Raw genomic sequence first — 26,740 nt, forward strand, 5'->3', positions numbered from 1 at the left:
GCCCTCCCTCCTGTCCTTTTAATAGTAATGAACAGAAACATTTATTTCATGCGTGGTCACGCTGAACACACTCTCAAAGAGCTTAGGAAAACACACGCTGTGTCTCCTGGTACACTGTTCCTATTCATACACACAGGCTGACTACGCATTGCAAAACACACACACACACACACACACACACACACACACACACACACCCAAAGGTGCAATTTCAGAGCGAAAGACAGATTTAATCAGCGTTTAACTCATTTAGTTTACACTCATTTCAACACTTCCGATCTTAAAGCACTAACCGACGTAAATGACAGATGGACCAACAGTTTGTTCTGTAATCTGTGTAGAAAAATATTTAAAATGCTGAGGGGGAGAAAAAAAAATAACACAATAAAGAAAAATAAGCTCGGCTGAGCTTCTGTAATGACAGTACGCAGGAATATATATCCAAAACATGAGGCAGAGGAAGATAAAGCAAGCAGAGATCGAAAACCAGAAAGAATCAAATTAACACAGAATTAAAAGACAAACCGAGAGAAAGCAGAAAACTTGGTTCGAGGAAATAACCGGAAATAATACATCCCGGTAGCGCAGGTGACTGAAACGTGTGTCTAAAAAGTGTGTAAAAGTGACAGGAAGTGACAGGGTGATCTAGGGTTAGGTCACTCAATCACATTCATAGTGATCACCATAATTAAACAGAATTATTATTACTTTCTAAATAAATAGGCTAGATAACACCCATGGGGCATTAAGAGATCAGAGCAGTGAGATCAGACTCTGATGTTGGGATGTTGATGAGGCTCCAGTTCCACTTCATCCTAGAGGTGTTTAATGGGGTTGAGTCAGAGCCAGGGCTCTGTGTAGGACACTCAAGCTCTTCTTCATGGAGCTTGGGGGATTTGTGCGCAGGCTTGTTGGAACAGCGTTAGAGTCTCGTAGTTCCAGTGAAGAGAAATTGTAACGCTACAGCATCCTAGACAATTATGGGTATCCGAATTTTTTTGGCAAGTGTTTGGGGAAGACACACATGTGGGTGTGAAGTTCAGGGGGGCAAATACTTTTAGGGTAAATTCCAGGGATAAAAAAAAAAAAAAAAAATGAACATGATGCTATTTTTATATATTTGAAATATTCCTTCTTTACAATAGTATTAAAGAAAATATTTTTTATAAAATTGATTGGACTATTTTTAATAGATCACCGTAAGCCATAGTTGTGTATAATTCTAATAATATAAATACTATTTAAATACAAAATTCTGGCTGGTATATTGTTTTTTTTTTTTATTTTATTTCGAGATTTGGATTTAATTACATCTGCTCAAACTGGCAAAAGTATATTCGTGTATATATACAAACGTAATAATAAATACTGTATAAGAGCTGTCTTACTCTGATTATTTATTTATTTAAAATCAATCAATCAATCAATAAATAAATAAATAAATCTATCTATCTCATGGACTATCTGGCCACGCTTCACAAACATCTGGACCTTACGTGGAGAACCAGCGGTCGAGACGAGATGCTGGAAACTGATGTTGAAACATAAAAATAATAATAATAATAATAAATAATTATGCAAATTTCCAAAAGCATGTTTGATTCATTTGCTTCCTATTTTATCCTCATAATTGAATTTCTATGTAAATATGATACGCATATTCCCGGCAGATAGAAATCATTAAGATACGAAAACACAATGTTTTTTTTTTCTATTTTGAAAAGGCTCAAATTGCTCTACAAAACAGCTTTCTTTCACATCCGTTGTGCGTTATAAAAGCGCTGGTACCGTATCGGCTACGAAACCAGAGATGCTCTTATCTTCCCGGGAGAATCGCTGTGTTTGATTTATACAGTATGCGGTGAAGACCGTGCAGTACTTACAGACGAACTGCTCTGAAGCTCTGCTGGTGAAATCTGGAGCTCCTCAACACCCAACACAATAAACACATTACACCTGATTATACAGTGTGTGAAGATTTAGCAATATGTCATAATAAGGAACTTTGAAACACACTGTCGATTGAAAAGGTTCAAGACGTTCTTCAAAACGTAGGTTTTATTACATCGCAGTGTTGTTTACGTCTCAAATTACGGCAAATTACGTCTGCTATAGTAACGACTTTTCGCTATGTGTGCACTAAATCAGTGGTCCCCCACCCCCGGGTCGCGGACTGGTACTGGTCCGTGGACCAAATGGTACCGGGCCGCCCAAAGAACATTAAATTATTTCCATTTTATTTACTGTGGTGTATTTCTCTCGGGTTTATGCGACTTTCCATGGACGAGAGTTTAACCGGGAGCTGAGAGGCGTCACCTAAATCCGCACCAATACCGCGCATGCGCAAAATATCATGATATCGGGCCGGGTTTAGGTGACGTCTGGAGCTGAGCGGCTGCAAGCGGCAGTGGCGTTATAGCTCTGGTGGAGAGAGAAGGTGTGTATCGCTCTTCTCTCTGTTCACCGGTACTTTGTCATGTTTAACAGTGCTTGGTGTTCGTGTATATTGTGTTTGCTCAAATTTAACCCACAAATGAGCAAAAATGAGCACGAAACAGACGTCGTTAGAAAGTTAGAAACTCTGCCGGTGTTCTGGATTAAAGTCATGGCGGAATACCCTGAGATTGTCACCACAGCACTTACATCACTATCGCCATTTCCGACATGCTAACTGTGTGAAGCGGGGATTTCTGCAGTGATGGCAACCAAAGCAAAACAACGGAATAAACTGGACATAAGCAACACACTTCGGGTGTCATTGTCTCCTATTACCCCAGATGGAACCGTCTCGTTGCAAAGAAACAAGCTCAGGGTTCTCATTGACTAAGCGTTGTAGTGAGTTAAAAAGGCATGTTTAAATACAATTAAATTAAAATTATTGATTTTAATTTAATTGTATAACCGCCACCCCCCACCCACAGCGGGCCGCGGTAAAATGATCAAACATTGACCGGTCCGCGGCGAAAAAAAGGTTGGGGACCACTGCACTAAATAAAGTGAAAATGTTGATGTCGTTTAACTTTCCCCAGGGAGATTATGTATTGTTTACGGAAGGAGTCTCCAGTGTCAGTATTATGTAGCGGTTTTCCACCACGGGAAAGTCTTCGGGAAGAAGAATTGCAACTTCCTGGTTTCTTGGTAAGAATCTGTTCCTTAGCTGGTGAGGGACTGTTTGTTGATAACGGTTATAACTTATGAACATTGATTGTAACTATGTTCTTATTATTGTTGTTGTTCTTTCGGTTGCTTCCTGTTCGAGGTCGCCACAGCAGAACATCTGGTCCGCATGTTGATTTAGCGCAGGTTTTACCCCGGATGCCCTTCCTGACGCAACCCTCCCTTTTTATCCGGGCTATGGACCGACTCTAAGAGTTAGCTCTTCATTGGCTGGGCTGTGGCAATATGAGCGTGGGATCATGTCGCTCGACCACCAGAAGGTAATAAATGTAACAATAAATGGATAAAAAGCACAATGTGTACCAATTGCTGGCATCTGGAGACATGCTGTGATGGAAACAGAATGAAGTTCTGAGTGATTCGTTTCCGATAGCAGCAAAGTCCTGCGTGTTTTATTTCTTAAATATTTTCTCGCTATTATTGCCAAAGTAAATGACAGAAAAGAGAAACTTAATATTAAACTCTTAATATTAGAGTTCTTCATCAAATGAAGGAGCACTTGGAGGGTAAAAATTTTTAGACAGCACTAGAATGAGCTATAAAACATAAATATGTAGTACCTAAAGTACCTAATTAGAGCAATTTTATATTTTATTATGTGATTAAACCTTTCTCTATTCACCTATTCCCTACAAAATGTGAAAATATTTGGCCTGGCAACATACCAGTAATTTGTACTTTATCTTGATGATCTACTTTCACGTGTTTACACAAAATTCCAGTGGTTGCTTTAGGTAAATATTTGACCAGCTATGTTGTGTAATATGACAGTAAATCTTCTCCTGATTTTAAGTTCAAATCCCAAGCTGTCATAAACCATAAACCAACATGACGCGTCACGTGTCTGCCGTGCACTAAGACGTCACCGGTCCTCGACTTACAACAGTGTTTGTGTATTTTTTTAACTTATGGTTTGGTTTGTAGTTGGTGAAATTGTAAATACCTGAAAAAACCCTTGCAGCCTTCGCAGGTCATGGCGTTGAAGTGGAATCCAGTGGCCTTGTCTCCGCAGACGCCGCAGATCCGCGGGGCGTTGCGATCAAACTCATCCGTACCCTGTGCAGATGTGCTCACGGCCATGGCCTCCATTACTGTGAGAAAGAGACAGACAGAAAGAAAAGAACGAGAATGTAATTAAAACGAGAGCGATCGTTCTAATCATATACATACACCCTGAATTCTCAATTCTGATTGGTCAGAATTGTTTATTGTTTATGTGACTGTTTGTTCTGTTACGTTATGGTCATCAGACACGTTTATGCTGGACACACAAAAAGACTAAACTGAAACAGCGTTGTCTGTCTTTCACCTGTCAATCACAGCCCCGTTACCCAATCAGGGGAGTTTTTGAGTTCATGTATGCAGAAGAGGGTAGAAAGCACCGTCATGTGAGGTGGCGTTATAGAAGGAGCCTCCAGTGTCAGTAAACAACTGTTTATAGGTGCTATCATGTAAATCAGTCATAATCTCAGAATTCACTGCAAAATCTCCACGATATTCAGAAGAGCTTGGAAATTTTTTAAAGAACAATTTTGGTTTTGTTTTTTTGTTAAAAAACAAAATGTTTTTAAATGCACAACACGCATTTAGCTAAATCCTTCAAAGATATATCTGCCTCGGACATGAGTACAGCTAATCGTAGAACGCCGTACGATATGTGACCTCACTGTGCTTAAAATTTCAAGTAGTTTCCAACAAAAATCACAAAAAAACCCCACAAAATTGCAAATAAAAAAAAAAATTAAATTCAAAATCAAAATCAAAATCATGCATTTTTGACCACAACAAACTCCACAAAATCCTGGAAGGACCGAGAAACAATTACAGGAATTAACCTCTATGGTACTGATATACTAGCAAGAAATAAAACACTTTCTTATAAGAAATAAAACATTTTCTTATCATTATATTTTCTTTCATTAAATGCAATGATTAAAAACAGACAGGTTGTGACAGGATAATCACAGCTGAACAAATCGGGATATTTATGGCATAAAATACACAGGAATAACACAACAAACAAATTTTATTCATTTATTCATTTATTTATTTATTTATAAACTAATTTTCACTTAACTCTGTATTTTATGCCAAAATGATGTTTCTGAACATGATTTTGAATTTCTTTAGGGAAAAAAATCAGCTTTATACAACAACCTTTTATACATTACAAAAATTCTACAACAATTAAAAAAAAATAATAATAATAATAATTTTTGCATAATTTTCTCTTTTAAGCTGCGTTCTTTGCTTTTCTAAAGAAATTCAGAATGCTGCTCAAGTCAGATTTAAGAAAAGGTGCCGGGAGGAAAGGGTCGTGTTCGGTCAGAAACCTCGAGAGGAAAAAGAAGAGGAAAGAGGGGTGGAAAGAACAAAGGAGGGGCAGAATTGTGGTAACTGTATTACTCTACAGCGGGTCATCTGAAGTTCACCTGTTAATCAGGACTATAGTATTATATAACAGCGTTCAGTCCTTCTGTTCTATTCTACTCTACTCTAATTTCCACTCTATTATCACTCCGTTTTATTCCACTCCTTTCTCTTCGTGGCATTTATGCTTCTCCAGTTCACTCTCGCTCTACTCTGTTGGTACTTTTTCCTCCATGTGGCTTCATTTACATTCTATTTACTCGTTTCGATTCCATTTAATTCTATTGTACTTGTGTCTTATGGTCAATTTCAGGCTTGTATTGGAGTTTCTGTGTAGTTCATTCTGTTCTACTCATCACTGCTACTCTATTCCGCTTACATACCTCTACTAATTCTATTCATAACTTCTATTCCATTCCATTTAATTCTACCAGACTTTCTACTGTATTCTACATGTTTTATTCTGATCTCCTTCTGCTTTCCAATTCTATCTGCTCAATTCTATGCAGCTATTCTATGTTGCTGGATATACCACAGTATTTACATCTGCCTAATATTTGATGGGAATCCTCTCATTTATTCTATTTGTCTTCTATTCTATTCGATTTTACTTTGCTCATCTAATCCAATCGGTTCATTTCTAAGCATCAGTTACCTTCTACATGTCAACAATTCTGTTGTATTCCATTCTGTGTAATTCTATGAATATCTCTCTATTTCTATATATGTATATTCTAATTTTTCCATATTATTATTATTATTATTATTATTATTATTATTATTATTATTATATTTCATATAGATTTCTATTCATATCCTCTTATTCCGTTTATTTATTCATGTACTCTGTTCTACTCTATTCTTTTTTCTATTCATGTTTTCACTTTATTTCTATTATATTGTTCCTTTCTATTCTAGTTTTTTTTATTTGTTATTCTATTCTATTCTATTCTTCTCCCCCCCCATTCATGTCTTCTATTTTGTATCCTATTGTTCCACTCTATATTAGTTCTATCTTTAATTCTGTTTTACTTTTGGCTTCTCTTCCATTCCATTCAGTTTAGTTCAGTTCTAATCTACCACATTATGTTGTCTTTTCCATCGCACACACTGCCTTAATGACGTGAGAGCTCAGACTGTATGACCTCATATCGGTATATTATATTATATTATATTATATCAACACGTATCAGCACATATTGTTGACTCTGCCTGCTTAACTATAATCACATCGCTCTTCTCGTTCACATGAGGCATCAGCCGCACACTGCGTACATATAAATTTAAACACGTGCTAAACAGAAACGCGTCCATTTAATATGCAGTACCACAGACACCCCGGTGTGCACCTTGTGTGCATGAATAAGCATCCATCATCAACGCTCAGTGTCCAGCTCGTGTATGAAAACGGGGTCAGAAAAACAAACTACAACAACAAGGAATAATGAATGTGAGTATGTGAGCGGTCATCTCGCACGAGAGATATACAGCGAGCGTAATAGAGTAAATAGACAGATCTGGAACGTGAGCGCAAGCCTCAGTCATTAAAGGCATGAGTTCCACGAAGAGTGACGCCGAGACCGACGGCACCAGCTGCAGTAATGGAAGGGGGCCGTGCCGAAGCGACCACAGCTTCCTGGAAGCCATCAGGCTGTTTTCCACACTGAGAGGTTAGAACAGCTCACACAGCGGAGCTGGAACAAACTCATGCATTTGCACATTTACACACATTCACATTCATGCACATTCGCCTGGTAAAGACCAGACTGTGGCCTTTTGTTTACTGACAGACACAAGCTGCAAAATCATTTGTGCACAAAATTACAGGGAAAACAAAACAAAACAGATTCAATACATTCAATCCAAAAGCCAAATTCTTCCCAGAAGCTTAAAAACTTATCACAACATCCATTCTTTAAAAAGATTAGTAAACAATTTGCTCCCTTTTATGTCAAAAATGCATCAAATTCCATCTACAGTTTTGAACAATTGAGAAAAATAGCCTTAAAAATAACCTCCAAATTCCAGGAGTGCAGTCAGCAGTGCTTGGTTTTATTTTACATAAATAAAACGATCAACTATTGAACTCGCTTTTTGAAAATATTACACAACTCACAAAGCACAAAAAAGCGTGATGTTTAAGCCGCTCTCTTCGTTGCACGCTACATCATCAGACGGAGTTTAACACACACATGTGGACGACAGATAGCATCCTGCTCGGGACCTGCTTCTAAGTTTTAAATCTGGCAAAAGTTACTACACAAATTTGCATGCAAGGTGGATTTGTGAACTTTGCTTACACAGCTCGGTAATCAGATACACTGGCAGAAATTGGAGAAGCAAAACAGTGGTTTTGGCAGGAATCTCGAGAGGCCCAGAGACTTCCCTCTTTTCAAAGTCATTTTCGAATCACATGACTGTTACATAACCCGATGGTATGCAGCTCTGGAATGGGCTGGAATGCCGAAGCGGGTCCACGGCTACGGGCCAACATACACCAGCACTTCCAACATCACTGCAGGCGAACTAATTTTCTGTCAGCGCAGTCGGAGTTGGCCTGTTTTTCAGCACCCCTGCGTCTCTAAACGTATAGAGCTAAGTGGAGTCACGCTGAAAGAGTAACCACTCAGCACATAACAAAAGAGCCTTAAAAACCTTACGACAATATTATTACTGTACACACACACACACACACACACACACACACACACACACACACACACACACAGAGCATTTGTAAAGCTCTGAAAAAAGTAATTCATTTGTTAAGATCTATTTATTTATTTATTTATTTATTTATTTACACTACATATATACGATGTTTATAACTCGTAAGCCGTAAAAAAAATAAAAAAAAGTTAATTGTTTATAGGACTCGTAACCGTCGCTTTGAGCTGTTTAACTAAAACATAAATATAACTAAACTGTTTACGTAAACATAAATTCGAGTGTTTATTAAAGTTTAACTAACTGTTGAAATATAAGTAATTAAATATAAATATAAAATTTGACTTAGTAAACCTGAAAATCGAAGTTTATTTCATTTTGTAAAAGCTCCGTTCAGGTCACTGCATTATTTAAAATGCTAGAAATAAGTGACTTTTTTATTATTACGTATTAAGATGTAAATACGAATGAGTTGTTTATGTTTACGAGTTGTTTATGAGTTGTTCTATTTAAAAGTATTAAAATGTAGTAAGTTTATCTCATGTGTAGAAATGTGTAGTGTTTTAGGAACCTGGAGGAATTTAAGAAAAAAAAACACGTGATCTTATTTGCATGATTTATCAAACATTTAATTTGTTTATTTAAACATAATCAAACCATTTAAAGTATATTTAAATATTTGTTTGGTAGAGATAAAGTAAGGTTTTATCTTTGCTGATCTTGTAGCTGCTGCTCGAGCACTTTTTTCTTTCTTGTTTTTTTTGAGACGTCAACGTGCCTTTGTTTTATGACAGAAAAGTGTTGACTGAAATTTAATGAAAGTTTTTATGGCTCGGGATTTAAAGATAACCCCAAACAAAATCAAAGCCTCGGCGTATCGGTTGACTTATTACGTTTCTTCAAATAATAAATAATTTTCCTGGCACGAGCGCAAAGTCTATAAACCTCAAAGAACTATTTTACACCCACGTGATCGCTGTGTCTATTTTGTTCTCTCTTGAAACACCCACACACACACCACACACACACACACCACACACGCGATGCCATGTTAGCAAAACTCTATCAAAGCTAAAACTGGAGACTCCTTCAAATAAATTGTTTTACATAAATGTCTCCATATTAAAGCAGACTGTATTTATATACTTTTTACAATATTTTTTCCGTGTAGCTTACACCATCAAATACCTGCGAATGAGTGGTTACTATAGAAACGATGAGCGGATCTACGTTAACCCGTGATTTGCCTCGAAGCCGTGACGGCTGTCAGATCTGCCGTTAGAGAAAATGTATCGAAAATAAATAAATAATCGGATCAGTTATTCTGATCGACACCAAATCTCATGGAGCGTGATGTCAAAATTGTAGTTTAAAGTTCATCCGTTTTTATCGTCCTTCAGGTCACAGGCTGTGTTTTGTTTACTCATTAAACCAAAGACAGATAAGAAGCAGGATTGTGTTTACAGTAGAACCTTTGAAAAGCAGGTAAGAAACCGTGCGCGCCACAACAAGGCAGTTATTAAAGCGCCACGTCGTGAAAAGACAGCGCCAGCGTGTCAGAGTGCAGCTGCTGTAAGGCGATCGCGAACGGGAATAAAGCCAGAGGGAACGGATGAAGCGTGTTAGCGTCTGTAAACACGCGTCGTGTCGTCTTCCCTTCCACGTCACACGGTGCCTCCACAACATCCTTCTGTTAAGACGATCATTCCCACATCCCAAGGTCAAGACGTCTTCGCGTTGAGTCAGAGATTTACCGAAATGAATAGCTAGGCTAATCCGCTGCCGTTTCTAGTTACATTTTAATGGTCGTGCTCGGAATGCACCACGGTTATTTTGTGGTAAACGATGACCATGGGACGGAACTCGCTATTTTAATGAAGTGCTTTTAATACGCAGTGCTTCTGCTTTTCAAACTCTTTTTTTTTTCTTTCAAAACCATGTATTTATTAATTTGCTCATTATATCGTTGTGACAGAGCGAGCCACGGACCCACAGCGGCTAAACCGGTTTTTGATGCTATGTGATGAATCGATAAGGCTTCTGTCGTACGGCGAAGCGATTCAGCCGTTCTTAAAAGGAGTCTAAAAATATCTGAATTTCACAGTATTATAATATTAACCTTCCAAATATTAACATACGGTGCGGTGCGTTTTACTTTCTCTTCGTTTTTGTGAATCGTTTCCATTTAATGTCTTTTTCCGTCAGTTTTCAGGACGTCGTTGGTGTGAACTTAAAAGAAAAACAAATAACTAATCAATCAGGAACATGTTCAGCAGCTAAGCTTGAGAAAAAGGACATTGCTTAGGAGATACAAAGGGAACGAGAGAAAGATTCAGAGAGAGAGAGAGAGAGAGAGAGAGAGAGGGAGAGAGAGAAGATTCAGAATTGGACAATAAGAGAAAAAACAAATCATTATTATTACTCGTACACCAAGAGGACCATCATAAACCATTTCACTACATTATATAATGTAAACACTTGACACTTGATTAACTCTGAGAATTAGTTTCACTTTTTACAAATAAAAAACACTTTTAGAAAAGTTTTTGATTTCTTTTAAAAAATAATCTTCACCCCTATCCAGGAAGAAAAATTCCCAGTATCATCAAGCCAAAGCCTGAACCCTCGAACCATTATTTTACAATGAAATGAAATATTTGTAACCGGCAGCTTTGAGTAGCAACCCTGCTCGGGGCCTAACTTCACTTACACAATAACTCTAAAATTGTGTTTTGCTCATAAATCTAATCTGGTCCGTAGGCTTCATGGTAGCGCATCGCCTCGGAGCTGCTCCACAACCCAAATAAAGTTAAGGCCAGAAAAGCCTGGGAAGGGGCAAAAAACATCCAGACTACCTGTGAGAAGCGGAGAGGGGGAGCGTTTCCAAATGCCCTAGATCTGCACACGACTCTGAACTTTGGACCTTGTTCTTCGGCGCTGGTGGGAAATGAAAAAGGCCGCCGCGGAGCTGGCAGCCGAACAAAAAAGTAGAAGGGGGGGGGGGGGGAGAAAAAAAGAAAAACAAAAAAAAAAAAGAGCTGCTTTGCGGTTGAAAGTGGTATGAGGGGCCCTCCATCCTGAGCTAGAGGAGAAAAAATTTGTCGCTCTGCTGCTCGGCTGTTTCTGTGTTCCGTAATTCGCCGCTTTCCAAACCTCTGCATGTTTTACACAAATCAGATTATTAATTACCGAACAATTAAGGACGACATGCGTTGTGTTTAAAAAAAAAATGACTTGAGCAAATCAGAAACAAGTGAGTCAGGAAAGGAAAAAAAAACACGGCTGTGATCTGAAAAAATAAACGTGTCAGGATTTATTACGGAATCAAAGCATCTGGAGGAAATATCCTTTCAGCTTAAAACGATCCCGTCGCTGACACGAGGCATTAACGCGAAGTGATTTATGGGATCCGTAAATATCCTCAAAGCTGCTAAGAATAAAATAAATATGATGCAGTTATTCTAAGTAATGTACGCAAATCGACTAGCGAATCAAACCACACCCAGCTGGATTCTCACTTCTGATTGGTCAAGAGGGCGTTGATTATGATTCTGCAACAGCTGACAAATTTATGATACAGATTTAAATGAATGCGTTTGTTGTTATCATTTCTATAGTAATAGCTTGTACATGAGAAAGTCAATATACTGTATGTTTATCTATCTATGTATCTATGTATCTATGTATCTATGTATCTATCTATCTAACTATCTATCTATCTATCTATCTATCTATCTATCTATCTATCTATCTATCTATCTATCTATCTATCTATCTATCAGAAAGGAATCTCCAGTGTCAGAGCTTTATATCACTGACTTTGGCTGTTTAATTAGGAAGTGTTATTGTATGTTCCACAACATTAAATATAACCATAAGCGGATAAAAGTATGACATTTTTTTTGTGTAATGTAAGGAATAAACGCATCAGGATGTGCTGTTGTAGGAAAATAATCAACATCAAGTTGCGAACTGGGTTTTCGTCATTAAAAAAAAGACCTCTTAGCCAGTGATCTACTCCAGGAAGTCAAACTGTTGTAGGATTCTACTCAGAACCACCTGAAGAACCTATATGTCGTAGTCGTTTTGTAATTTCCGCCGCTCGCGCTGGTGGTGACACCGACACGTCCAGCATCATTAGCAAGATCAGCAGAATCTCCTTTAATGATTCTTAATGATGGATAAATGCTTGAACTCCTGAGGCTTAAAAATCAACACAGAGATAGTGTTACACACACACACACACACACACACACACACACACACACACACACACACACACACACAAACTTCTGTGCAGCAGTTCCTGTGGGAAACAAGTGACCAGTGAAATTCCACACATACGAGTTATTTCATGTCCAATGAATTCTTCATTCTGATTGGTTGAGAGAAAATTGATTCATTTTCCCTGTAGTACTGGCAAAATTGTTTACGTTTCTATAGCAACAAGAAATTCTCCTTACGGTGGTTGAATGTTGCCGATATAAAGCAGAAGTTCGTTTATGTTTATCGACTTTATAGCTGCTTTAATATTAAGTGATAACGGGAACAAACTCGTTACATTAAATGGAACTATAAATGCATAAAAAGTACAACACATCATTGTTTAATCAATTAAAAAAAACAAAAAAAAAAACAGATAGAGTAACTCCGCCTCATGACATCACATCTTCTGGCCGTTTTCCTATTACAGCACTTTATGTGTACTGTGTTTAACCGTAAGTTCGAATGATAACAAAGCAAAAGTGTATAATAAAGCAGTACGTGAACTTTTATACTTCTAAAAGTATAATGAAGTATAATATCAGGCTAGCGGTTTTCTTTTTCTGGGAGTTAAAGAGGACCGGCAAGTCGATCACATCAACAGATGGAGATAAAGATTTTGCCTGCGTGAACTTGTGAGGGAGAAAAAAAAATAACAATGAGCAACATTTCAGCTGTGTGTACAACAAAAGGCACGTAAGTGTGTTTAAGTGGGATCAGGATCGTAGAAAACCGTACACGGACTACAGACGAAACATGTTATTTTGTATTGAATGATTCATTGATGGCTTGGGTTTGAACTTGTAATTTCTTTCATTATTGTACTGCAAAGTGTGTGAACTTGTAATTTCTTTCATTATTGTACTGCATCCAGTTCTACGGCGCTCTGGTCGACTCCTGCTGTTTTTTCCAGTTAGTTTTGAAATAAACTTGATTTAGATTGAATTGAAATGTTGATTGAAACAATAGATAAAGTAGATTACCTGATCGCCACAACAGAAAAGTTCTCGCTTTGTCGCCGATTGCTCTATCGCCGGCTTCTCGAGTGCGCCGCTCGCTAGCTAGCGGTTCCCTTCATGTGTTTATATATGACCAAAAATACAAAATCCGACAATCGATTTGAAATCCCATTTCAATCCGTATACAATGTGATTACATAGATTACATCATCAGATTTCAATGAAATGAAGTCAGATTTGTCAAATAAATAGGCATAACAGTTAGAGTGTATTATAAAGACTGAGCTCATGTAAGGCAGCATTGACGAGCTTATTCGGCTTTGTTCAGAATAAAATCTCGATGAACGAAGGCCGAAAACATATTATTTCCATGAAGAATGTCATCTGTGAAGAATGTCATCTGTGAAGAATGTCATCTGTGGTCCAATCGGCGCATTCGGAAAACATCTCCAGTTCAAAGCAAATTCCAGAAAGACAAGGTTGAATGAATTGCATGAAGACACCAAGCTTGGTTCACTATGCTAAAGGAAGGAAGTGGTGCCAGCGATGGTACAGGAAATGGTGACTGCAACTGTACTGTACATTAAAGGAAAGGAAGTGTTGTAATTAAAAAGCTGAACAACTCTTTTGCTAATAGGTTTTGCTAATATACAGTACAGGAGTCTGCGATGTCTGCAGATGTGATGAGACAGCTGGAACGGGACACGGGACAAGGTGCAAACGGTTCGCAGCCCAAAAGACGATAGACGTCTGGAATACAAGTCGCCTACAAGAAGCACATCCGCTGATAAATTAGTGGCTGATAACAGAACATGAACCGTCGACATCATCGTTCGAACCGAGGCTGTACGACACAAACGACTCTAAATGTATGATACGACAGGTTTTTCTTTCCTTTCTAAATGAAATCAAAACCTTCGTGGCATAGAATCAAGGGATAAAAACAAAACCCTATTGTTTCATCACTGGTTTTGCTGCTTGACCTTGCATTCCTGACAGATGTAGCAGAAGATAGCAGAGAAACCGAATCTCCTCAACCTACAACAACAAGGTAAACCCAAAACTATCTGTGATCGGTGATCGCTGCTGTGGAACCTTGTAAAGCAAAATTGGCAGTTTATCTCCAGCAAGTTGCAAAAGTATTGGATCATCGTTGTTCAGAGATACAGAGTTTTGGATCTACAGAAATACAGTGACCTTGACAGGAAGTTTGAGGACCAGTTCAATGGTTTTGAAAAGTCTGAGTGCTCTTCATGATGGTAGACGTGAATAGGATTTCAGAACATTCATTCATTCATTCATTCATTCATTCATTCATTCATTCATTCATTCATTCATTTTCTACAGCTTATCGAACTACCTCAGGTCACGGGGAGCTTGTGCCTATCTCAGACGTCATCGGGCATCGAGGCAGGATACACCCTGGACAGAGTGCCAACCTATCACAGGGCACACCTACCATGCCAATCAACCTACCATGCATGTCTTTGGACCGGGGAGGAAACCGGAGTACCCGGAGGAAACCCCCGAGGCACGGCGAGAACATGCAAACTCCATACACACAAGGCGGAGGCGGGAATCAAACCTCCAACCCTAGAGGTGTGAAACGTGCTAACCACTAAGCCACCGTGCCACCCCCTGGATTTCAGAACATATCTGTATTAATACATCAATTCTTTTTTACTAGTAAACTGAAATGATAAGTCTGATCTAAAATGACTCAGGACTCTCTGTCCTCAAAGCTGCAAAAATGACTCAGGACTCTGTTGTCTATCAGTGTCAGAAGTGTGTTTTTTCCCTCTCTTGATTACCTTACACTCATTTTTAATGGACGATGACAAATTTGAGCTCCTTATGAACAACTTCTTTCATATTAACCTCCGCTGTGGAAAGAGACATGACGAAGACATTCGATGCTGAACAAATACACAACTCTGGGGAAAAAGAGTTAATAAATATTCATATTTATAACTTTCAAACACTTTTAGTGGTTTTGGTAATTAAAGGGATAATTAGCACACTGATGGACTGCTGACTCACTGTATGTGGGAAGAGAAAATACACCAATATTACCAGAAAAACAGGCATATTATATTTTTGTGACAAATACAGCTCGGTATTTATTTCTTTTTTTTTTAGCATTATTGAAGAGTAAAATTCCTTCTGACAGCCTTAAACCACAGAGTTCAGCGACCTGTCTTTTACAATTACCCTTCTTACAGACTCACGCTTAGCCTCGGTGTGCGATCGGAGGAATTATCTCATCGCTGGCTTTTTAACCTACTCCAGTGTTTCACATTCAATTTGGGACCGAATTCAAATCCCTTCCTCTGGACTCACCCTAAATTTTACACATGTTCCAGAAACATCCTGGAAACGTCAAAAACATGATGAATACATAGAGTGTAAGAGATATATCTGGAAAGAAGTACAATTTGCTTTGGTGTTGTCCATTGCACAGAGTACAATGAAATGAACAAGCTATTGAAAAAATATTTTGACTGAAGAATTATAGAAAACAATTATAAAAATGGTCCTAATTTATTTGTTAATTATCGTGGATGTTTTGAGCCTCGGCGATCGTAGAATTAGCCATACTAACTGGCTCGAGTGAAATTAGATAACGTGATCACGTTTCAATATATAATGGATGAGCTTTTTATTTAGGAAGCTCAAATCGAATCTGTCAAGAGCTAAAAGGCATTCGGAAAATTATTTGCGTGTGAGTGTGTGTGTGTGAGAGAGTGAGAGAGAGAGAGAGAGAGAGAAAGAGATCAATCCACAGCCGCTCTCAAAATCATCGTTGTTTGTTCTTTAATTGACGATCAGATCAAATCAATGCATGATCACAGAAAGACGGTGTGACGAATCCTCCCTCACTTAAATCGCCTCCCTGCAGGAAGACAGAAAGGAGATAAACGCCTCGTTCCTGTTTTTCTCGCTGCTCTCACGGCCATAACGTTCACAAACTTCTAAGGTGTTCAGGACGGTATATATATATATATATAGTGACACGATCAAGCATGAAACGACTCCTGGAAGCAGCAAGAACTAAGAGGGAAGAGTAACCTAATAAATATAAAGTAGTACCAAGAGTAAAAAGAGTTTAATTTCACAAATCACAAAGTCATACATTATAATCACGGAAGTTACAGTAAACCGAGTTAACGTTTATTATCCTTAAGATCAGACCGATGTTGACATTATGTTCAGCCGTCACGTTTTTGTTTTGTTTTGTTTTTTTCATGCCTAGAATAAAAATGTGCCAAAGTTCACACTGCGAGTGTGTGAGCGAGTAAACAGCCTCGGGGTAAAATGATGGTAACGAATATCTTCTGTATTATTTTCGTACCCGAGCCGTTTCACACCGGAGATTAGATTCGATTGTAAATTAGATTGTGAACAGACCGCTCGTATCGATAGCGTAATCCTAACGCGGCGGTAAACCCCAGTGTGTCGGTTAAACCGAGAGCAAAGTTTATATTTATGTGTTTATGTAGCGATGATGCAAGGAGTCTCCAGTGTGAGTGTATATTAAAAACACCCAGAGGTAAAGAAGGGGTTTTGTGCTTTCTGTATCTGTAACCTAACATGAAGTTTCAGGAGTTTTTCAGGAGAAAAGTGACAAGAAGCTAATCTCGTTTCCATCCATTCATCTATTTTCTGTGGCGTTTATCTTACGCTGAACGCTGGAGTCTATCCCAGAGGACTCGGGGCACAAGTTAGGGGACATCCTATACAAGGTTCCCCAATCACAATCGCACACACATACACACATTCACACACTGCAAACAATTTAAAATCGACAGTCAGCAAATATGTGAACCAAGAGAAAACCCCTGAAGTGTGGGGAGAACATACAAACTACACACAACACACAACACACACACACACACACACACGCTGGAGGTGAAACTTGCTAAGCGCTACGCCACCCCCTCATCTCAAACCATCAATTTTCCTTCACTACTTTCTCCTAATTAAGCAGTTGTGAAAGAAAGTGGAAGCTGGAGTGCACTTTCTCTGCCTTTCCAGAAACCTTTTAGCTGAGCTCACACAGCTTGTCAATCCAAGCTTGCATACTTAATTATTCAAATCCTATAGCTGCTTGACATGCTGGCTGAGTCAAGCTTCACCTAACGCTGGGACTCATGTGACACGGAGGAGCAGCTTCATTTCTTTCAAAAGGGTGAATCAGGTTTTGCTTTATAGTTCACTAGCATTCGTTTTTAATCACACGACAAACATTTTATGGTACATCCCATCTCACACTGCCTTCATGTGACTCTCTCCTCATAACATGAAACGGCTATAAAGCCGGATAATCAACAATCGCTCTCCTATAACTTCGGCCCAGTTCGGGAATGATTTTGCGGTTACGTGAGCAAAACAGCCCTGTAATAAAACTCTTCACTGACAATCGTTTTCGGAACATTTTGGGAAAATGTTGCCATATTGGGGACTTGATGACTGCTAATGACAACCAGAGGACAAAAGAAACGCCTTCGTCGCTTTGTGCTTGATTTCCTTGGAGAAGTTCGCTGGAAGTGAAGCAGACCGTCAAGGAGCTCCAAACAAACCACTTTGGACAAAAAACCGTAACAAGGGATCCCCATTTAGATGTGAGATGCACACTATAAATAGTTACAGATCTAAACGCAAGGCCTCTAGACCAGTTTAAGTGTTCTTCACCTTGTTTTAACCATGAACATACACATGCTTGACAGCTTCCCAGCACAGATCCTGTCATTATCCGGAGCCCGGAGGTGCACAAAAATAACTACCGAGTGGTTTTTGTAGTCTTACGGTTAATGCAGAACATCAGGATCTACGGAGCGTTTTGTTGTTGCTTTACAAACACGAAATGCTTACTGTTTTCTCCGTCGTTATGACAACCTCGCCAATTCAGCCCCCACTAAATTGATCATTTTCCACTGTGCTGCAGGAGTCCATTATGTCTGCATATGTGTGTGTGTGTGTGTGTGTGTGTGTGTGTGTGTGTGGGTGTGTGTGTGTACGTGTGTGTGAGTGAGAGTGAGAGAGAGAGAGAGAGAGAGAGAGAGAGAGAGAGAGAGAGAGAGCTGCAGAGTTGCCGCTGGTGCAGGAGAGATGGAGGTTGAAGGTGAAGTCGGTAAGATGAGACACACGAATACAATGTGCATGCTTCCAGGAGGGTGTGTTCGACATGCTCGCTGAGACTGTTACAATGTTGGCTCGTGTCAACTAACACTTCTGGGAAATAATGAGCTGAAGCCCAGAGTTCACTGGAAAGGAACTTTTTTATATAAATTCAACTAAAAGGTGTCTTTTATATACATGAAGGAAATATGACTATATAAAACGTGCTTTAATTGTGTGTTCCAAATAGTGAGGGGTCTGTGTGTATATAAATATTGGAGACAGAGAGAGAGAGAGAGAGAGAGAGAGAGAGAGAGAGAGAGAGAGAGAGAGAGAGGGATCTTGGATGATCCAACAAAAAAACAAAATGGCTCTTTAAAAAAAAAAAAAAATCTGAAACATCTACAGCATAAAGAACTAAACATGTACATTACCTGAATAAAAATGCTAGTGGGCCAAAGTTTGTCCTTGCGTGGACAGACGAGGGTGCCAATACTTTTGCCTGCAAGTGAATCTACAGGGTGCCAATACTTTTCTGAGAGGAGTGGTCGGAAAGGGGCGTCGATACTTTTGGGTGCAAGCAGATAGACAGGGTGTCAATACTTTTGGAGGCAAGTGGTCAGAAAGGGGCGGGTTGACAGGGTGCCAAATACTTCTGAGGTCAGGTTTCTTGTGCTGCTGGGACTCTCTGAAACGAACGAAAGGTTCCGTTCTAACGTCGGGACATTAACGCTGTTATTGTGAAAAGTAAACAAAAAACATGAGGGTTTATATTTAATTATATTATGATTATATACTGATCTCCTTGTAAAGAATTGTTCACCATCTTTCTCGGTGGTTTTCAATGTTCTCCCGCAACTCTCTATTTATTTTGTTTATAGGGATAAACAGTTGAAAATAACACGTTTTTTCATTTAGACTAAAACATTGTTGTAAACGTTCGTTCTGAAAAGAGCGAGAGTGGAAACAAAAGCACACCATAGTAGAGCCCTGCGCGGTAGAGGGCTGCACTGGGATTTGGCTCCCGCGGGACCCAACGCAAATCTTACGGGAGCGGGCGGTTTCACCTTTTCCCCGGGCGGGGGTGGGCGGTCAGAAAATTTTGCGGGAGATCCGCGGGACCCGGTGGGACTTGGCGTGTAGCCTAATAATAAGAACGTTGAGAAGAAGATTTGTATTAGCATTAGTATTAATTTTATTTATTTTTTAATTTTGATCTTATTTAAATGCAATCATGTTTAATTCTGTTATTCTAGACATTAGCCTGAACTAATAATTAGTCTGATCATTTGTATACAATGAAAATTTTCACAAGCTCTCAAGAAAAAATCCGCGGGAGTGGGCGGGAGTGGACACAAACATTGCGGGGGCAGGCGGGAGTGGAACACGCAGCTTGCGGGTGCGGGCGGTCCTGGTCAGAAATTCAGCGGGAGCGGGCGGGTGCGGGTTTATAAAAACAGGGCTCCACTGCGCGGGACTGTTTTTATAAACCCGCACCCGCCCGCTCCCGCTGACTCCATTCTTATTATTAGGCTACACGCCAAGTCCCACCGGGTCCCGCGGATTTCCAGCAAAATTTTCTGACCGCCCACTCCCGCCCAGGGCAAAGGTGAAACCGCCCGCTCCCGTGAGATTTGCGTTGGGTCCCGCGGGAGCCCAATCCCAATGCAGCCATCTACACCGTAGCTTCGATTTAAGCGACCGCCGACACTAGATCGACGTTTTTAGCAATTCCCTACTTACGCTACTCTAAATGTTTTGTTAGAGAAAAAATAAATAAATAAACAAAGCTAGCGTTCTTGCCTCTGGTGAGTGTAATTGTAGCTAGCATGTAGCTTGCGTTACGAATTCGAAGTTTGAACAGGTAAATGTCGTGTAAATTTTATAGCTTGAATAAAAAAAAATCTATATTATAATGTGTTGTATGCTGTAGATTTGTGTACAACCGTTTGTCCACACCCCTGAGACACCGACAGCTACTCTCCAAGTGACTAGCTTATTAGCCTGAATGTAACCTCAGGAATTGTTATATTCTTCCTACCATAACTCGACTTTTCCTGCTCGTTCTCGCCGTTTAATAGCACAGGCTTTTTGTTCCACAAACCATGGAAACAGACATGAGGACTGCACATCAGCTTGATCACAAACAGATGGCTCATTATTACCTAAATTGCTAACTCTTTGCCTAAAAGCAAAAGATGGACGATACGCTTATACGCCCGCGCACTAAAACTAAAGCCTGAGAGATTACACTAATTACCCGAGTTGATATAAGGAGCCTCCTGGTGGTCCAGCGGCAGGATACTGTGCTCTCATTGCCGTGGCCTGGGTTCGATTTCCAGGCAGGGAGCTAGCCGAGCAACAAAAGAGCTAAACCTCAGACTCTCAGAGTTGATCTCAAGCCTGGATGAAATGAGAGGTTTGTGTCAGGAAGGTCATCCTGTGTAAAATCTGTGCCAAATTAAACATACGGACCAGATGATGTTCTGTGGTGACCCTGAAACAAAGAGCAGCCAAAAGAGCAACAACCCCAGCTGACTTAAGTGTTGCACAGTTTCTTATCCAGCAAGAGTTATTACAACCCAGTTATGTTCTTCATTTTAATACAAAATGACAACACATCTTAAGTGTGTTTTAAAAACAGCGGCATTGAAAGGAGGAGTCTCGCCTAGCGTCTTTTATTGGCTAGAAACCACCCAAGATGGCATCTGACTGACATGTGAAGCAACCAATCGGTTTGTTTTGTTCAGAGTCATGTTTAAAGGCTTAAAAATTTCCCCTAATGTTCCTACAAAAACAGTCCTGTGTGAAACCCTCTAACGTTCGTTTAAGAAGGTTAAAATATATATAAAATATAACGAGTCCTGTGAACTTCACATCATTTGGAGAATTCAGAGTTTAGCTGAACCTTATAAGCGCTCATCATCACAGCTGTAAACAAGACTGCTTCCTTCTTCCACGTGGGAACTAGAGCGTAATGATGGATTTGTTTCCAGGTGACGGATTGTCGGCTTTACGTCCGAGGCTGACGCTAGTCCGGGTGTGCAGTAGTGCTAATGCTTAAGGAACAAGGATTGACCTCATTTTGTCTCCTTAAAGCCAAAATGTAAACAAAACAACAACTTTCTCTATTACGTATCTGGAGAATATTAAACTAACATAAACGGTGATGATGCTGTAACGCTACGATTATTACGGTAACGGTTACTTAATAAAGAGATCAAAGCCTGAGCAAGGATGACTTTATAAAAACATTAATACTAACTTTTGACTCAAACATATCCGCTATAAGTACTCAAGGCATGAGTACCGAGTTTTATTTTATATCCTGCTTTATATTAAAAACTCCAGTGATTGTGTATTTCCGACAGGGCTATGGCGCGGCTCCTCGTTCTAGCCCACGCATCGAGGTTATAAAGTTATGCAACTTGTGCACTTCCTTCCAAACACAGTGGTGGACAAATTACTAGTCTGCATGTGCAAATTTTACGTCTGGGCTATTTGTTTTGTTTTGTGTTCATGGTTGACCAGAAGGAAAGTATAAGTGCAGACATCAAACAAAACAGCCTTCGCTGTACTGTACAAATGGCTATAATTTCTCCGTCATTAAATGCGTGTGTCACGGTGTCGAAACGCCGACGTATTTAGCATGTAGCGACACCCTTCAGGACATGCTATGTGAAAATAATCGACGACACGGTTGTGCGTGATGAAGCCTGAACTACTGCCGGGTCGAATTTTTTTCCCCGATGCCATAACGTATGGACGTCCAAAATTCCTCTTAGATTACGGCCGTTTGCAAAGATGGAAAAAATGGACTTTTTATCCTTTTCTAGTTACATTTTCATTTGCACAAGTTAACGCTTATAGTGTTACAGAAGCTCACACTGTCATCAAACCCCAGCTTTATGTTAGCAAGAAACCAGAAACACCTCCATCTTGGTGGGAAAGGAAAAAAGCACAGACACTGGAGACTCCTTCCATAAGTGAAAAACGATCATCTTACATTTACAAGACTCCCTTATCTAGATATACAACTGATGCTTAGGGGCCCCAACAGTGGTAGTTTGGTGGATCTGGGATTCAAACTCACAACCTTCCAGTTGGTAGACCAACACATTAACCACTAAGTATGTTGAACAGTAAAATGTAAATGTTATTCCATCGAGATGATCAGGAGTTTGCATACGGTTACGCTGTAGGCTTTAACGTGAAGTCGAACGCAAATCCAAAGTCATCTCAAGGGAAAAACATTTTAACTGTTACAAAGCTGAAGGACGTTTTGGATCGACTCATAAATATCAGAGATCTGTGAATGGATCGAGGTGTGTAGCACAGCAGCATCAGGTGGTGGTGTTTTGGGCCTTAAACAGGAAGTGGGGTGTCTGAGTAAATGTTGCGGCTTTGCTCAGTTTCGCTTGGCCAGGCTAAGGCGAGGAAGCAGATGTCCGATTGTGTGGGAGGTGAGAGTGTGTGTGTGAGAAAAAGTGTTTGTTTGTGGTTTGGCCTGGACAGCTGTTGGTTCTGAATGCCATTACTTCACTGGTGTTTGTTTTATTTCTCTCTCTCTCTCTCTCTCTCTCTCTCTCTCTCTCTCTCGCTCTCTCTCGCTCTCTCTAAAACATACACACACTCTTGTTTTCAGGCTGGTCTTCTCTCTCTGGAGACAGTGTGTGCCATCTCAGGAAACAGAAGGAGAACAAGAACGCTAATGAAGAGTCTTCACACACACACACACACACACACACACACACACACACACACACACACACACACACACACACGCCAAGACACTATGCTTCCACGATCAGAGACGGAAAGGAAAAGACAGAGAGGACGAGAGAGCGATTCACAGATGGCATTTATACCCACCACCAACTACACACACACACACACACACACACACACACACACACACACACACACACACAGACAGACAGACATTGTCAGCCAAAAACATGTCCACATTTAATTTCAGCCAATTATTCCTGTGTGTTAAGCAGGAAGAGAAGGATGTGCTGGAGGATGCGCTGCAGGCAGGACGGCGTCTGGCTGAACACTGAATAATGCAGCACAGATCAGATACATTACCTTTATTTAAACATGTGACACGTGAGACAAATCAGAGCGATCCAGAGAAACCGTCAGTCGGGACTTAATCAGAACTATCCAGTGTTTAGAAAGTGAAAGGTTCTGAAAAGGACAGTGATGTTGTGAGCATGTAGACATGATGTTTGTTGGTGTGAATGAGAAGAGAGTCTGTAAGAGCTCCACTGTGTACAGTTACACTGATAAAGAGGATGGTCACAAAACACTGTACTAAACACTGCTCTGAACACTGTACTAAAGATTGTAGTAAACACTGGACTGAATACTGTACTAAAGAATGTAGTAAATACTGGACTGAACACTGTACTAAACACTGGTCTGAATACTGGACTGAACACTGTACTAAACACTGGACTGAATGGTGTACTAAACTGTACTTAACACTTTACTGAACTCTGTACTAAACATTGGACTGAACACTGTACTAAACACTGGACTGAACACTGTACTAAACACTGGACTGAATACTGGACTGAACACTGTACTAAACACTGGACTGAATACTGGACTGAACACTGTACTAAACACTGGACTGAACACTGTACTAAAGATTGTAGTAAACATTGGACTGAATACTGGACTGAACACTGTACTAAACACTGGACTGAACACTGCACTAAACACTGGACTGAACAGTGTACTAAACTGTGTACTTAACACTTTACTGAACTCTGTACTAAACATTGGACTGAATACAGTACTGAACACTGCACTAAACGCTGGACCAAATACTGTAAGAAACATTGTAGTAAAAACTGGACTGAATACAGGACTAAACACTGGACTGAACTCTGTACTTAACACTTCACTGAACTCTGTACTAAACATTAGACATAATACTGTACTGAACACTGTAGTAAACACTGGACTGAACAACATACTGAATACTGGCCTGAATAATAGACTATACACTGGACTGAACACTGTACTTAACACTGACATTAGACCCTAATGATCTAAGCTCTATACTGAACACGTTTAATGAATACTGAGCTGTTATCAGGTGTGTACTGAATCGCTTTTTAAATGTGTTCTTATTTACTGTAGGTTTTGTCATCAGTACTGTGTAATTTTGCATTGAATACCGTACCGATTTCATTCTATACTGAATTCTGTACTGATTTAGTTTTATTATACTGAATTCTGTACTGATTTAGTTTTATTATACTGAATTCTGTACTGATTTAGTTTTATTATACTGAATTCTGTACTGAATTAGTTTTATTATACTGGAAACTGTTTTGATTTTCTTCTGTATACTGAATACTTACTGTTCTGTACTGAATATGACGCTGTTACAGGTCCTGTCCTGATTACCGATTACGTTCTGTGCTAAAAAATCGAGGCAATGTGATAGTGTAATGAAATATGAACTATATATAAAATGATTTCTTACTACACTTTTCTGAGACAGTGTGGCGATATCGATATTTTTATTATAACTTTAAATATATTTTTTAACATTACAAACTGACAGGAAGCAGCTATACTGCTGTTGAAATTGTATTCTGAATGATAAAATTCAGTATTTTCCCTCCATTTCATTTTTAGACGAAGTTTTTACAGTATTGTTCCTCACTGTCTGATTCATAAAAGGAAAAATTATACCCGCATAACCAAAACCCAAACAGCCCACAGTCTGCCATTTACCACTTCTGTTTAGTGCAAAATGAGGTGTGTGTGTGTGTGTGTGTGTGTGTGTGTGTGTGTGTGTGTGTGTGTGTGTGTGTGTGTGTGTGTGTGTTGATGTTAAACCAGGAACACTGGTAGTACTTCTTTTAAAGACTATAATCATTTGATGAAATATTCTGAAAGGACTCCGTACCGCCTAAACCCCGTCTTTTTTTCATGTCTTCTGGACGAATGAAACAGAAGAAAAATTATTTTTTTGTATTTTGAACATACTGAGTAATATCATGATTTATCCACAATTAAAGCCTGTTCTTTGACATTTTAATAAACGTGAGAGGCGTTAATTTGTGTCTACAGACACTTTATACTGACTTTGTAAAGGTCGTCTCGTTTTTTCCTTCATCGTTCCATCAACAAGCTCCACGGAGCTTAAAGGTCAGATGACGGAGGTTAAACTGACAACCGATCTGTACTTTACCGTCTGTACCTTAAACTACATTAACAGCCATTATAAGAGGTGTGTTAACACTTTCTCACATCAGCCACAAAGCTGAATCATGGCCAACTCCAGAAACTCCAAAGAGCTCGCTTCTTCCTCCTGCGGTCACATCTAAAGGTGATAACTCTGGCACTTTCTCTGTGGCTTTGGCTCCGGCCCTCGTAGCCTGAGGGACATAAGATTAACAGCCTGGTTCTTACTGCAGTTGTTGTTGTATGTGTTTTTTTTTGTTTTTTTTTGCAATCGCTTAGTGTTGCAAATTGCTTCATTAAGTGAGCCCCCTCTGTGCTTTATTGTTTAACTGCCCTGCACTGTGTGAGCTTGCCTGGGAAAGACTGTACACGCTGGCTGGTTTGTAACCAGAGTTAGGTGTGAGGTGCACAATCGATGAGATATTACAGGAGTCATTCACATGGTTATTAATGACTGCAACGAGCAGAATTGTCTTGACAAGGTTTATGCAGTTATACTCTTTATTTAAAGTGTCAATTTTTTTATTTTTTATTTTGGTTAATTCATATATTTAAGATACATGTTAAAATATCTATTCAAGATGAAATGTTAACTTTTTTTTTTAGATAAATTTAAGATACATTTTAGAAGTTTCTACTTCAACATATTTAAGACATATTTAGGAATTTTTCTTTCATATTTTTAAGATGTTTTATTTAACATATTTTAGAGACATTTTAGCATTTTTGAAAATATATTTAAGAATTGTATCAATGTTGATACATTTTAGAATTTTCTTTTTTAATATCTTTAAAACATATTATCGAATTTTTTAAAAATATATTTAAGTCACCTTTTAGAATGATAAGGATTTTAGATACATTTTAGAATTGTCTACTTCAATAAATTTAAGAATTTTTATTTCGGATTTCAGAGTTTCATTTAATATATTTAAGATACGATTTCAGCATTTTTTAAATATATTTGACACCTT

General features: G+C 39.1%; 1 protein-coding gene across 2 annotated transcripts in view; it reads right to left on the reverse strand.

Annotated features, from left to right (window-relative positions):
* Nucleotides 1-26,740, reverse strand: part of vdra (vitamin D receptor a) — a 52,216-nt gene that overhangs the window by 15,427 nt on the left and 10,049 nt on the right. The window contains exons 1-2 of one of the 2 annotated variants that reach the window (XM_047807049.1): nt 7,664-8,153; nt 4,121-4,268 (exon numbers count right to left, since the gene is read on the reverse strand). In XM_047807049.1, coding sequence (XP_047663005.1) covers nt 4,121-4,266 — 146 coding nt within the window. In that variant the 5' untranslated portion in view covers nt 4,267-4,268; nt 7,664-8,153. Of the gene's footprint in view, nt 1-4,120; nt 4,269-7,663; nt 8,154-26,740 lie in introns of those variants that run through there. The other variant, XM_027144928.2, reaches the window with a different exon arrangement.

Source organism: Tachysurus fulvidraco, chromosome 23, assembly GCF_022655615.1.
Source record: "Tachysurus fulvidraco isolate hzauxx_2018 chromosome 23, HZAU_PFXX_2.0, whole genome shotgun sequence".
Lineage (NCBI taxonomy): Eukaryota > Metazoa > Chordata > Actinopteri > Siluriformes > Bagridae > Tachysurus > Tachysurus fulvidraco.